Source organism: Meriones unguiculatus, chromosome 9, assembly GCF_030254825.1.
Source record: "Meriones unguiculatus strain TT.TT164.6M chromosome 9, Bangor_MerUng_6.1, whole genome shotgun sequence".
In the NCBI taxonomy this organism is placed as follows: Eukaryota; Metazoa; Chordata; class Mammalia; order Rodentia; family Muridae; genus Meriones; species Meriones unguiculatus.
The window spans coordinates 4,642,185-4,655,789 of NC_083357.1; the positions used below are offsets into that span (position 1 = coordinate 4,642,185).

General features: G+C 39.3%; 1 protein-coding gene across 1 annotated transcript in view; it reads left to right on the top strand.

Moving 5' to 3' along the window:
- The window catches only part of Dnah12 (dynein axonemal heavy chain 12), a 166,890-nt gene that overhangs the window by 32,643 nt on the left and 120,642 nt on the right, over positions 1–13,605 (top strand). Inside the window, exons 18-20 of the mRNA XM_060390747.1 lie at positions 6,736–6,921; positions 8,106–8,306; positions 13,171–13,365. Of these exons, the coding sequence (XP_060246730.1) occupies positions 6,736–6,921; positions 8,106–8,306; positions 13,171–13,365 (582 nt within the window). The remainder of the gene's footprint in view (positions 1–6,735; positions 6,922–8,105; positions 8,307–13,170; positions 13,366–13,605) is intronic.

Below are 13,605 nucleotides of genomic sequence, written 5' to 3' on the forward strand. Positions count from 1 at the left end.
CTAATTCAACTCAAATCAAGTCAATGCAGAAAAGAAAAGCTTATTGCAATCAAGCCACTACCGATCTGCCAGGGATGCAGAACAGACTCGAGAACCAAACTACAGCCCTGAGCCAGAAGGCTATAGAGAATATAGAATCACAAAAGCCAAAAACAACTATGCAAAGTTACAGTTACGTTTTCCACCAATCAGGATTCAGGGTTAAGGGACTTTCCCAGGAACATTGCTTTGTGGTACACTTACCCTGTTCTCATTGGTTGGTTTGCTCAGCTGCGGTGGGGTGACTTGTCCAGGATTCATGTCTCAGCTTGCCAACTAAGATGTAACTGATCCAGGGAGGTCTTGGGAACTTAAACTTTGTTTGACCTGTATGGAAGATTTATTCAAAATGGCTTCAGTTTGGTTCCTTTTTACATTCGCAAGTTGTTAGGGGTAAGTTGTGAGATGGCTGTTTTGAGAGAATAGCATTGACACTTTAAAAAGAAGGGGGTGGGATTGGAGGATTTGATGTGGCAGCACATGCCTTTCATTCCAGTATGTAGAGACTGAGGTAAAAGAATGACAAGTTCCAGGCTAGCCTGGGCTATCCAGTGAGATATTGTCTCGAAAAAAGCAAACTAAAACAAAACAAAACAAAAAAACAGAAATAAACACAGACCCATGTAACCATTGTAATTTTAAAATATTTTTTGTCTCCACTTTTGGTCAGATTCTCACCTTCTTCATTCTAGGCAAGAATACTAATGTGTATCTACATGTACATGCACATTTTTGTGTGTACTGTGAGTTCATGTGTAGAGAAGCATGTTTATATATAGGCATCCATGCACATGTGTGTGTGGAGACCAGACATGTGTGTAGCTTTCATTCCTCAGGTGCATCTACCTATGCATGCACATGTATTTAGAAGTCAGAGGACAACACAGGAGTCAGCCCTCTCCTTCCTCCATGTGGGTCTTGGAGTTGAACTCATGTGATCAACCTGGTTTACAGCCCAAACTGGCCTGAAGCTCATACAGCACAAGCTGTCCTCAAATTCATTATCCTCTTATTTCCGCCTCTCCAGAGCTAGGGTTGCAGGCATGGACCACCACACTAGTTGCCATTCTCTCCTTTTATAAAGTCAACAATGCACGGTGCTTCTAGTGGAGATGCCAAATTCGTAGCTAGTGTCCCCAGACTACAGACTTGTGATATGAGTTAGGCTCTGCCCCATCTGTGTCATGTTCTTCCAGTGACTAATTGAGTTGCCCTACTAAAACAAAACAAATAAAACAAACAAACAAACAAAACTACCTACGGGTTGTTTTCAATATTTAATAGAGGTGGGATCTTTAGAGAAAGTAGGCCACTGTATCTTTATGCTCCAGATTCACCCTGCATCTCTTTACTCTGCACCCTAGAGCATCAACCTTCTGCTGAATGCCTTCTGCTGCACACTCTGTGATGGCTTAAATGGGGATGGCCTCCATAGACTCATATTTGACTACTTGGTTCCCAGGTGGTAGAACTATTTGGGGATGATAAGAACATAGGCCTTGTGGAAGAGGTGTGTCACAGGGGTAGGCTTTGAGGCTTCAAAAGTCTCCCTCCATCCCCTGAGGTCAGGCTTTTTGGCTACTTTATGTGTTCTTACATCTACCCCCCTTCTCTACTCTAGTCCCTCCCCCCATCCCCAACACTAGGTAGGTGAGAAAGAAGAATAGAGAGAAAGGGGGACATAGATCTGTTTAGACTATTTCCTGCTGATTAGGTGCATCAACTTCCTTGAGGCAAAGCTGATCTTTTTTTGACAGGATATCCAATTTCTTCTACTTGTCTCTATGTAGGACTACTTCACAAACTACTACAAATTGCAGCAACGTGGGGAGCAACAGCTGACCTTTTTGGAGCACCTCCTTTTTTGGAGCACCTCCAGACCTTTTTGAGGCTCTGGCATTTATAAGAGTGCCCAGAATTCTGAACATAAACTACCCTCAGCTGGCAAAATCATGCCCCTCCTAGAGTATGAGACAAATTATAGTTAGTGGCTGTGGACTATCTGAAGCAGCCCCAAATCCCACACCTGTGATTAAAACAAAAACATATTTATATAACATAACTGGGTTTTAAAGAAACCAAAATTCTTACTACAATCCCCTGTGTATTCTCTGCCTCTTGCTTGTGGCTCAAAATGTGAGCTCTCAGCTGCTGCTGCATTTGTTGGCTCCACTCTGTTATCATAGACTCTAACCCTCTGAAACCATCAGCTCACAATACACTCTTTCTTCTGTAAAGTTGCCTTGGTCATGGTATTTTATCACATCAATAGAAAAGTACCTAATACACACTCCCACCTTCACGGTGTCTGCATCAGAGTATACGGCAAAACAACCATGGAATGAACCCATTTGTTTAAGATGCTGTCTTTTTTCCAGGGTGTATTCTGACTTCTTTATAAAGAACCAGGTGTTCATAGGTGTGTGGATTTATGTCTGGGTCTTCAATTCGGTTCTACTGATCAATGTGTCTGTTTTTGTGCTAACGCCATCCTGTTTTTATTATGATAGCTATGTAATACAACTTGAAACTGAGGATGGTGAAGCCCCTAGCAGTTCTTTTATTATTCGTAATTCTTTCACTATCTTGGATTTCTGGTGTTTTCATATGAAGCTGAATATTGTTTACTCAAGATCTGTGAAGAATTATGTTGAAGTTTTGACGAGGGTTGCATTGAATTTGTAGATTGCTTGGCAGGATGGCCATTTTACTATATTAATCTTATCAATCCACAAGCAAGAGAGGTCATTCCATTTTTAGATATCTTCTTTAATTTCCTTCTTCAATATCTTAAGGTTTTTATTGTACAAGTCTTTCACTTGCATTATTACCGCAAAATATATTATTTGAGGCTATTGTGAAAGATGTGTTTCTCTAATTTCTTTCTTTGTTCATTTATTATTTGAATATAGAGAGCTACTGATTTTTGTGAATTAATCTTGTATCCAGCCACCATGGAAAGTGTGTATCAGTTGTAGTACTCTCTTGGTGGAATTTTTAGGGTTAACTTTTGTATACTAGCGTATCATCTGCATTGACTTCTTTCTTTCCTATTTGTATCTCTTTGATCTGTTTCAGTTGTCTTATTGCTTTAGCTAAGACTTAAAGTACTATATTCAATAAGAATGGAGAAAGTTAACAACCTTGACTTGTTTCCTTGAGCTTCTTCCCACTTAAGTTAACATTGGCTATGGGCTTGCTATAAACTGCCTTTATTATGCTGAGGGATGTCCCTTGTATACCTATCCCCCCTGGAACTTTCATCACGAAGGGATGTTGGATTTTGTCAGAGACCTTTTCTTCGTCTAATGGTGGTTATGTGGTTTTTGTCTTTCAGTTGGTTTATATGGTGTGTTATAGTTATCAACTTATGTATGTTGAACTTTCCCTGTATCTCTGGGATGAGGCCTGCTTGATCATGGTGAATGATCTTTTTCCAAGTGTTTTATTGAGAACTTTTGCATCTATGTTCATAAGTGAAATTGATCTGTAATTCTCTTTCTTTCCTGGGTCTTTATGTGGTTTGGGCATAAGGATAAGTTATGCATCCTAAGACAAGTTGGGTAATCTTCCTTCTGTTTTTATTTTGTAGAATAATTCGAGGAATATTGACATTAAATCTTCCTTGAAAGTCTGGTAGAATTCTGCACTAAAACCATCTGGCCTTGGGCCTTTTTTGATTAGGACACTTTTAATAACTGCTATTTCACTAAGGGTCTCTTTAAATTGCTTATCTAATCTTAAATTGCTGTCTAATTGAGAAGGGATAGGTGATGATCTGTAGTTAATATATCTGCCTGCCTGACTAGAGTGGGTTCCCAAGATTATTATATAATTTCTTTTAATATGTTTCGAAATTGGCAAGTGTGAATTCTCCAACTTTTTTTTTTTTTTTTGAAAATTGCTATGGTGATCCCAATTATTTTACATTTTCCAATCAGCTTTTGAATTTCTGCTAGAAAGGCAGCCGTGTTTTTTATAGGGATCATGGTGTTTTGAACGAGAATAGCCTCCCATGGACTCATACATTTAAACAGTTATTCCCCAGTTAGTGAAACCTTTTGGGAAGGATTAGGAGGCGTGGCCTTGTTGGAGGAGGTGTGTCATGGGATGGAGGTTGGGTTTCAGAATACTCCAGGATTCCCAGTGGCCTCTCTCGGCCTCTTGGTTGTGGATCAAGATGTGAGCTCTCAGCTGTTCCTTCCTCTGCCATAATGGACTCCTAACTCTCTGAAACTGTAGCCACATTAAGTGCTTTTATCTTTATAAGTTGCTTTGGTTTTAGTCTTTTATCACAGCAATAGAAAAGTAATAAGACTGGGATTAAATTTATAGACCAATTTGTATAGTATTACTATATTAAGATGATTTATTCTTTTATAAACATTTTTATTAATATTTCGAGAATTTAATTGTTCTGGTTAGTTTTTGTTCACCTGACAGAAATCTTGATGTGTTTGGAAAGAAGGGATCTCAATTGAGGAGAATTGCCTTTATCAGAATGGCCTGTGGGCATGATTGTGGGGCATTACCTTGACAGATAATTGATGTTTGAGGACCCAACTCACTGTAGGTGGTACCAACCCTGTGAAGGTGGGCCTCAGCTATAAAAAAAAAAAAAAAAAAAAAAAAGTAGATAAGCAAGCCAAAGACAATAGTCCAGCAAACAGCACTCCTCCATGGGCTCTGCTTCAATTCCTGTCTCCAGGATCATGGTTTGGCTTCCTTTAGTGATGGCCTATAACCTAGAAGCCATATAAACTCTTTTCTTCCCAAGTTGGTTTTGGTCACTGATTTATCATAACAGCAGAAAACACATTAGAGCATTCATACCTTGTATTTTGATTATTTTAACCCCAACTCCTTCCAGATCCATTTTCTGTCCTCCACATCCATTCAACTTTGTTCTCCACTAGTGTGCAGTTTGTGCCTCTGGGTATGTGGTGCAATTTGTAGGTTTGTGCCCATCCACTACAGCATGACCGATCTACCAGGGGCCATAACTTTAAAGACTCTCCCTCTCCTAGCTGTTAACTCTAACAGTCTTCATTTAGGAATAGAACTTCATGTTTCCCCTCCCCATCCATTGGTGGGATTCTGTCTAGCTTGAGCTTGCACAGGTCTTGTATATATGTTACCACAGCTACTATGAGCTCATACGTGCATGCAACTGCCTTTCTGAAACATCCAGAAAATTCTGTTTCCTTATAGCTATCCATCGCCCCTGGTTGTTGCAATCCTCCTACCCACTCTTCTGTTAATGATCGTGGCGCCTTGGAAAGACAGGGTGTGATAACAATGTCTCATTTGGGGGTGATCACTCTATTCTTGACTCTCTGAACCTTGTCCAGTTGTAGTCTCTGTGTTAATTAACATCTAATATAAAAAGAAGCTTCTCTGATGAGGTTTGAGAGATCCATTAATCAATGGGTGTAACAATAAGTTCTTGGGACTCAGCTTAATACTGTGCCCATTTTGTGCAGTAACTGTAGTAGGTTATCTTCCTAGGGCCTATCACCCCTCTAGCCACAGCTTCTTGATCTTGACGATGGTACCAACATGGGTTCCACCTTGTACAGTAAGCATTAAGTTCAATCAGAAAGTGGTTGACTACTCCCATAACATGTAAATGCTACAATTGCACCATTGGGCTTATCTTGCTAGGACAGTTGTTGGAGCTCACAGGATTCACAGTTGGGAAAGTCTGGTGATTACTTTTGTCTGCTGGTAGCATACATAGCACCTTCCAGCCTTACAAAAAGTATCCACTAGGTATGATCTGTCCAGGTCAGTATCAGCTGATATCTCTGCTTTCTGTGACTCAAGTACGTGTTATCTTCAGCAGTAGAGTTCTGGAAGGTAAGTATGAGCAATGGCAATAACCTGTAATATTTGGGAGTCTGTGGCACTTTCCTGGCCAACAGCTCTGACAGCGGTAACCTATTCCTGGCACTGGGCTTTTTGTGTATTGACCTGTTTAGTAGGGTCATTGTCACCCGGATATAGAGTAACTACATCTAAACTCTTTAAATACATGTGTATGCATATACTTTAAAAGGCTCTCGCAGTAGTAGGTCGTGTTAGGTGACCTTTTTCAAAAGGTCTGTAGTACTGGTTATCCCTCCCTATTATCCCTCCTCTACTCTGCCCTTAACATGATTCTTCCAGTATGTGAGCATCTCTCCAATCATGTAAATCTCTGTTCCTTTTTAAATTGTATTTGTAATTTTTACTATGTAGGTCCTACCTTTCTTTATTGTTTGTTTATTTGTTTTTTGAGACAGGGTTTCTCTGTGCAGCTTTGGCTGTCCTGGACTCACTTTGTAGACCAGGCTGGCCTCGAACTCACAGATCTCTGCTTATCTCTACCTCCCCAAGTGCTAGGATTAAAAGCATGAACTACCATGACTGGCTGGCCCACCTTTCTCAAATTTGTTGTTAAGTACTTTTTGTGAGTGATACTAAGGTTCATGATTTTTTTTCCTAATTTATTCTTACTTTGGTAATTTCTTGATTATTTCAAACAGACTTTAGAATCATTTTGTTCCGTTTCCCCTTCCTCTAAATCTAGTTGATATATGATTCTATTCAAATAATTTGAAGAAATGTAATCTTCCTATTATCAAAGTTTTATAAATTATACAATCCATATGTATGGAACTCAAATGACAATATTGTTTGTATTTTTATTCTTAGGAGTATATCCCTACTGTCTCCATCCTGTGCAATCCAGGAATGAGAGCTCGTCACTGGAAACAGATGTCAGAAATTGTGGGCTATGACTTAACTCCAGATTCTGGAACTACACTGAGAAAAGTTTTAAAATTAAACCTTACACCATATTTAGAAAAATTTGAAGTTATAAGTGCTGGTGCAAGTAAGGTAAACAGAAGGAGAAACTGAATACTTGATGAATTTGTTCTCTGATAACAATTTTTTGATTTGGTATGATGTATATAGTACAGGATAGCAATGGGAAGGGATAGCAATGGGAAGATGAAAGAAAGAAGGCCACTCTTCTATAACAAACACATACTAAAATCCAGCCTGCAAACTGCTCCTTTGACATCTTCCTAATTCTGCCACATTCTGATATAGTTGGCTGATACAGTAGTTGCTGTAAAATAAGAAATAAGCCTTAGGCTACATGTTTATTATTATCCCTAAGATTATCATGGTGGCATCATTTAACCTGCTTTCACAAATAACAGACACAGACACCTGTTAGATTATAATTACCTGTTTACCTTAGGCCGGGCAGACATTTCATTTACGCTGTCTCAGTATCCTCACCATCCGTGTCCCAGCCCCCATCCAATGACAATTCCAGCAGATATGCTAGTGAGGACAGAGGAAATCCCACAAGATGCCAACTCTAGATGAAGAGCTACAGGTAGTCAAAGGATGCTGAGAGGAGAGGCAGTCGAGCTCCAGCATAGGTTGTCCAACCCCAAGTGGTCAGTTATGGGCAGATGTTTATTTTGAGGCATGTTAAATAGATTCCAGTTGTGCCCACACACATGCATGTGATACTTGTAGAGCAATAATGAATAAGATGTCACAATTCTGGGAGGAAAAGAGGGGGCATGGTAGAGGAGTTGGAACAAAGAAGGGCAGAAATGATGAAGATGTGGTGCTTATGTATGAAGTTCCCAAAATGAACAAGGCATCACAAAAGCACAAAGTAAATGCTTCACTGAGGAGCTGGACCTTGTCTCCTTCTTTGGGAGTGCCCATTTCAGAAGAATGTCCTCAGATGCTGGTCCTGCTCACAATGATGTCCTAACTAAGACTGCCTTTCCAGATTGTCACTGAAGTCAGCTCCTAACCTGACAGTAAGAAAACAATGGAATTTTTAGCTCAATCCCCCCCAAAAAATGATCCCTCCTTGATAGACAGACAGACAGATGATAGACAGACAGATAGACAGTTATGAAGATTATGGAATAATATGTAAAATGCTTACTGAGTTTCCGAGGGAAATTGAATAATATAAAGAAGTACCTTTTCCTTCATATTATCACCCCCTTTCACCATCCTACTCTTTTTCCATTTCTTCCTTTCAGGAATTTTCTTTAGAGAGGGCTATGAATGCTATGATAGCAACTTGGGATGATATTTCTTTTCATATAAGTCTATATCGTGACACTGGAGTCTGTATCCTTTCTTCAGTGGATGAGATTCAGGCAATTCTTGATGATCAAATTATAAAAACTCAGACGATGAGAGGCTCACCTTTTATCAAACCATTTGAAAATGAGATCAAGGTATGTTAAACATGATGTCTCCTGGTCATTTATAAAAACTTCTATCTTATTTCATGTATATACTCATGTAAATATTTTTGGATGGCTTTTCAAATATCTATTCAAGTGACAGAACTAAACCTTGATATTTTATGTGGTAAGATACAGAAATACATATTTGAAGATTACCATGCAGTAGGAGGCTGAAGAGATATCACAATGGTAAGAACACTTGTTCAGTTCCCAACATCCACAGGTGGTTAATGACCATCTATAAGCCCAGTTCCAGAGGATATGATGTCATCTTCTGGCTTCAGCAGATACTTTATGCACATGGTGAACAGATACAAAGGCAAAACACCCATATGCATAAAAATTAAAAAACAGAGAGATTAACATGAATTAGGTTTACGATATTAACTAGTGTTTTTGAGAAGAAAATCACATTTTATTAAAAAATTTCAACTATAGTGACAGAAGGGAAACAGCTTCTTGGTCTTTGTCTTTCCTTCCCTTCCTTCTTATCTTTCCCCTCCTTTTTCTTGAGACTCACTCTGTATTGTGAGCTATCTTTGAACTCACTGTAGAGGCTAAGCTAGTCTCAAACTGGTGATGATTATTCTGCCTCAGATCTTGAGTGTTAGAATTACAGCATGAGCCTTTATTCCTGGCTCAATGTTTTCATTTCTTGCCTCTCTCCTCTTTTCTTTCTTCTTTCCCTGCCTGCCTCACCCATGTTAAGTGCACACTCTAGACTGACAAGCAGTTTTCATAGCAAGTGAAATTCCCAAACTTCATTCTAATAAATTTTAAATATACCTAATTTCTAATTTTAGAAAGCCCAGATAATATATCACACTGTATTATCATTGTAAGGTTCTCTATGTCACTATTTAAGACTATTTTAAATAACGAGCATGAGAGTAATTGAAGAATTACTATTCATTTCAGAAAAATAAATGTCTTTATTGTTGGTATAGGTAACTATGAAAGAATACAAATTATGATAATAGCTTCATAGTATAATGAAGTCCTGTGTTTTTGCCCCTTGTTGAGTACAAAGCCAGTAAAACAACAAGGAGATAAAAGATTTAAAAAGGGCTATAAACTGTATAAAGTAAGGCAAGCACTGAGGATAACTCCCAAAACATTGAACAAATAAAGTAAGGGATTTGGTGCAGTGTGTGATAATCTTTATGCTGAAGAGACTCGTCATTTACCGTAGTGGCAACCAGGGAGCACACCCTTGCACATGCACAGTTAGAGATCACTCCTTAGCTGCTGCTAAAAAGTTTGCAATCCCAGGACTCAGGAATCCGAGGCAGGAGAATCACTATCCATTCCAATCTAACCTAGGCTATTTACTGAGTTAGAGGCCAGCCTGGACTACATGACAAGACCTTTTCTCAAAAACATAAGTAAATAAATAAAAAGAGATCATGCTTTTAAATACTTTGTATGTAGAAAGGCGGTAGATATTGAATTTTTTAATGTCACTAAAAAGTATTCTATGTGACCTGGAAGAGGAACTAGGAAATCTTGTCTGACTTAACCCAGTTCCTTGGTTTTATCTGAAAAAACAAAAAGTTTTCTGCCCAGTTCATGAATCCCAAAAGACCAGGAATAAATAGACTCCGCTGTAAATACATGAGGTTTTTAAATTGTATAGGCGTTCAAACACAGGATGCAAACTTCCTGCGGAAACAGGAGAGGAGAGGAATGTGGCCCCAAGATCTAGGGGTACAGAGGTTTTAAAGGGAAAAACGTAAGCAGGGACTTACATGCTTTGGAAAGGGAAATTGACTTTTGAAATGATTGGTCCACTTTAGGCGCCAAGACTACAAACAGTTCTGGCCTGGTCACATGGGCCAGTTTCCTAGCAACTGTATAATTAGTGGGCAGAATGCAGTAAGGCTAGTTCTTCCCCTCAGGGCATTACTGGATATGTCTTCACCTAGCTAGCCTTTAAAACAATACCCACTGGTTTTTAAGTCTTTGGTCTCTTACAACAATAACAACAAAACAACAACAACAACAAACTCCAACTTGATGGTTGTAGTCCGCAGCTCTGTCCTCCAACTCACGAACAGGACTTAAGCCCTGAAGTTCGTGCTGGGTAACTAGCGATAAAGTCAGAATTCTAACTGAAGGCTACCTAAATTGAGGAAAAGAGAAGCTACACAGTTTTTTGATCCCAGCGCTGATCATTGTTAACTATGCTAGTCACTGGTTGAGTGGTTTCACATTTCCTATCTGATTTACTCCCACAGCATCCCTTCACGGCAGGCATTGTTGTTTCTGTCTAAATGGGTGAGGGAACCAAGGATTGGTAATTTCCCCTAAATTCACTTAGCTGTTAAACGACAGAGTTGAGATTCAAACCAAGGCAGTTTTTCAAAACCAGATTTTATTTGTTCATTTCTGTTTTGAGACAAGGTTTCTCTGTAGCCTTGGCTGTCCTGGAACTCACTTTGTAGACCAGGTGTTATGCCAGGTTCACGGGACCCTCAGAGACCACCAGGAGATGACTCGATGCAATTGCAAGAGAGCTTTATTACGAGAGTGATCGAACTCGGGACCCAAGTCTCACTGGCACAGCAGTAGAGAAGTGGGACCCCGAGCTCTGAGTGAACAGGATTTTTAAAGGGAAAGTCTGTGAGCAGGGGGTTTCCATGGCAGCAAGCAGGGGGGCACAAGCCTTGGCGTTACAGAATTAGGTGAAGTTTAGCAGGGCAGGGTGACCTTTTCTGAGGCACACAATCACAATGGCTAAGGCATATAATCATAATGGCTATTTTTCTAAACCATATCTGAAACATTGGGGAGATTTTTCCCACCCGATTCTCAACTGATTCCCATTGATTATTGCCAGGGAGTTTGTCTCTATTTTCTATGAAGCATTTTATTCTATTATATTTCCTGCAGGCTGTTGCTAGGAGAGTTAACTTTGTTTTCTGCCAGGTGTACATTCTGTGATATTTCCTGGTACCTGAATTCAGTTCCCAGTCAAGATCTTTATTTCAAAATGGAGTTATATTCTGGCTAACTTAAACTCTTCACAGGCTGTCCTCAAACTCACAGAGATCTACCTGCCTCTGCTTCCTGAGTGCTGGGATTACAGGCCTGTGCCACCCCTGCCTGGGCAGACATAATTTTTATTGTATTTTTAACTGGCAAGTAACAACTTTATATACCTATGTGGTACATTGTGATGTTTTGATACATTTTTATGTAAAATGCTTAATTTGAGCTTAAACAGTGATTCACAGATGATCTTGGCTGCCTTTATTTGAAGAAAACAGTTGTGGTTTTTAAAGAGGACATAACACTGGATATGCTCCTACAAACCTGGCTAGCCTGGCCTTTCTGGTTAAAATTTATTTATATGTAATATATGTGTGCATTAAAATTATATATATTGGTATAGATGTATATATAATATACATTTCTAACACACAGACACACACACACACACACACATATATATATATATATACACACATATTTTCTTGCTTAAAAAGAGTAATTTAGAAACTCTTTTATAGTTTAAAAAAGCAGACTTGGCCGGGTAATAGTGGTGCACGCCTTTAATCCCAACCCTTGGGAGGCAGAGGCTGGTGGAGAGGAGGGTGGATCTCTGAATTCGAGGCTAGCCTGGTCCACAGATAAATTCCAGGGTGGCCAGAGAAACTGCCTGAGCCCTCCAGCAGAGTCGAACAGTACCTGAGTGGGGAGTGAGGATTTAAAATAATTAAAACAAATCACACTATACATGAGATCAGCTGGAGAGAGCTGTCAGTATGACTGAAGCAGTGTGGGTTTATTCCGGGGTTCCTTTTTTATAGGCAAAGCAAAGACAAGTCGCATCAATACACAAAGAAAAGGTTCGAGGAAACACCTAACTCCTTTCCAAAAACTACTTCCCTAGGGTGGATTTGGTTCAAGGTCACACAGATAAACTTTAAGCAACTCGGCGAAACTTCCTCTTTTCTCCGTCTCAAGGTGAAGGCCAAGGTGAAGACATAACAAAGCAGCTCTCCACAAGAACCCCTATTTCAAAAAACTGAAAATAAAAAATAGAGATGAAACTCCCAACCTAGGACCTTCAGCTATACACTTACTAGTTCTAGGCGATCTCTGAAGCTTATTTTACTTTATTTTAAAATTTTAATTTCAATTCTTTCAACGCTGTACTAATGTAAATCACGATCTTTCAACTTTACACTATTGATAATTTGGGACTAACCAATCCTTGTTTCAAATCTACATTTCTTTCTTTGTATGTTTATTTATTTCTATGTGTGGCTGTATGTGTGTGCATGCAGGCATACCACAGCACACGATGTCAGACAGCAACTTGTAGAGGGCCGTTCTCTCCTTCCACTGTGTGATCCCCTATTTTGGGCTCCAAACTCAAGATGTCAGTGTTGGTGGCAAGTGCTCTTACCCACTAAGCTATCTCTCAGGTCCTCGGCTGAATAATTCCTTGCACTGGGGGCTTTCCTGCATATGGTAATATGTTTAGATGTATTTCTGGCCTCATTCACTAGATATTAGAAGCATCCTCCCCCATTAGCTGTATTAGCTAACAGACTCTGAGACATTGCCTGGGATGCTGGACGATATCACCCATAGTTTGGACATCACTGCTGCAGAGCAGGATATACCACTTAAGATTCTGAGTGATTCCCTGAGAGGTTAGGAAATGAAATATGAGTTCCATTGATTTAGGGAAACCTATACCTCCTATGTTTTTCTAAGCCTTGGTGAGACTCTTAGAAGTGATCTAGTAAAACAATAGTGAATTCTAAGTATTCTTTTTATTTCCAAATTTATAGTTTTTCTCTTAAAAACTGGAATTTAGTGCAGTATGCTTTTTATTAAGGCCTGGGAGGACCGTCTGATTCGGATACAAGAAACAATCGATGAGTGGTTAAAAGTGCAAGCTCAGTGGCTGTACTTGGAGCCCATCTTTTGTTCTGAGGATATCATGCAGCAGATGCCGGAGGAAGGACGTCAGTTTCAGACAGTAGACAGGCACTGGAGGGATATCATGAGGTTTTGTGCTAAAGACCCAAAGGTGAAGTGTTTGTTTTCTCTGTTATGATAAGTGAACCTTATGTGGGGTTTAAAGAAAACATTTGACTTTTATTCTAATTATTAAAATAGAACTTACTCATTGTGTACAAACTGGAAAGATAATAAAAATGTCTGTTCAAAGTATCAAAATAATTTACTTTTAAATTCATAAAAATACTACTTGCAACTCATGTGTGTGAGTGTGTGTGTGTGTAGTGTAACTACTTTAGATGGACGGGAG